The following is a 1,292-nucleotide window of genomic DNA, read 5'->3' on the forward strand; positions in this document are numbered from 1 at the left end:
ATGCCTGTACGACGAAGCGTTACGAAAATTTAGTACGTCATTTTCACGCACAGGGTGTAACAGTGCGCCAACACGGACTGGCAAATAAACCGAATACACATCCAAAGTCATTTAAACCGGCTGACATCGAAAAAGCTGTTAAATTCGTCGAGTCTATAGCCGATTTTATGGCTCTTCCACTGCCCGGACGACTCCCAAAATTTAAGGATTTTCGGATAATGAAACTGCCATCCAGCGAGACGAAGTCCTCAATTTATCGAAAATACATTTCTTCACTCAGTGATGACGAATTGAAGATGAGTAATTGCAGTTTTCGACGGATATGGTCCAAATACATACCCCATGTTACAGTTATGAAACCAGCGGATGATCTCTGCGATGTCTGCCGTGGTAAGTAGCTCATTATTTTCTCATTTTATAGTTGTATCAAACGTTGAGATTAAATTCAGTATTTTTTCTTTTAATAGGAAACACAATATCGATTGCGCAAGCCAAAGGTGTTACTGACATTGAACGCACACAGAAGCTTAATCAATTCCTTGATCACCTCCACCGAGCCCGAAATCAACGAGAATATTATCAAAGTTGGTGTAGAAATACTGACCCTACAGCAGTCGTTCTGTCATTTGATTTTGCCCAAACCGTTCACTACCCTGTCAGTCCACAACAACCTGGTACAGCATACTTCAAAGCAACCAAGAAGTGCGGAGTCTTCGGAATTACAGACGAAAAACAAAAAGTTCAGGTTAGAATTTCAAACTGAATCATAAGAACTCAAATTGCTGGCCTTTACAGGATCTTACTTATATTTTTTTTTTTTTACAGTACAATTACATGATAGACGAAAAAGATGACGTTGGTAAAGGACCTAACTGTGTTGTGAGCATCCTGCATTATCACCTGCAAACCTATTATAAAGACATTGAAACACTCGTTCTTTTCTGTGACAATTGTGTTGGGCAGAATAAGAATAACACTGTACTATCATATCTGCAATGGTGTTTGGCTCGGGGTCTTAACAAAACTATTTTATTCAATTTTCTACTTACCGGGCACACTAAGTTCGCGCCTGATCGTTACTTCGGTATTTTCAAAAGTAAGTATGCCGTCAGTAACATCGACACGTATGCAGATTTACTGCAGTGTGTCGAGGCATCATCACCTGGGGGTTATAATAAAGCTGTATCGGCTGAAAAAGTCGTCTGGTATGAATGGGACAGCTATTTTAAACCACTGTACAAGTCACTTGTTGGAATAACGCAATTCCATCATTTCATAATCTCTACAGATTG

General features: G+C 39.6%; 1 protein-coding gene across 1 annotated transcript; it reads left to right on the plus strand.

Annotated features, from left to right (window-relative positions):
* The first annotated feature begins 6 nt into the window (after positions 1-6).
* LOC118732790 lies at positions 7-1,104 on the plus strand. The gene is made up of 3 exons (XM_036461901.1): positions 7-390; positions 468-745; positions 826-1,104. The coding sequence occupies exons 1-3, from the start codon at positions 367-369 to the stop codon at positions 836-838; spliced, it is 315 nt and encodes a 104-aa protein (XP_036317794.1). The 5' UTR covers positions 7-366; the 3' UTR covers positions 839-1,104.
* The last annotated feature ends 188 nt before the right edge of the window (positions 1,105-1,292 follow it).

The sequence above is a fragment of the Rhagoletis pomonella genome, unplaced genomic scaffold, assembly GCF_013731165.1.
Source record: "Rhagoletis pomonella isolate Grant_MI unplaced genomic scaffold, Rhpom_1.0 Rhpom_scaffold_28383, whole genome shotgun sequence".
Lineage (NCBI taxonomy): Eukaryota > Metazoa > Arthropoda > Insecta > Diptera > Tephritidae > Rhagoletis > Rhagoletis pomonella.

Coding starts and splice junctions, on each gene's coding strand:
- LOC118732790 (XM_036461901.1), top strand. CDS start 367: ATGATCTCTGCGATGTCTGCCGTG. Junction 391..467: donor TCTCTGCGATGTCTGCCGTG/GTAAGTAGCTCA, acceptor TTCTTTTAATAG/GAAACACAATATCGATTGCG.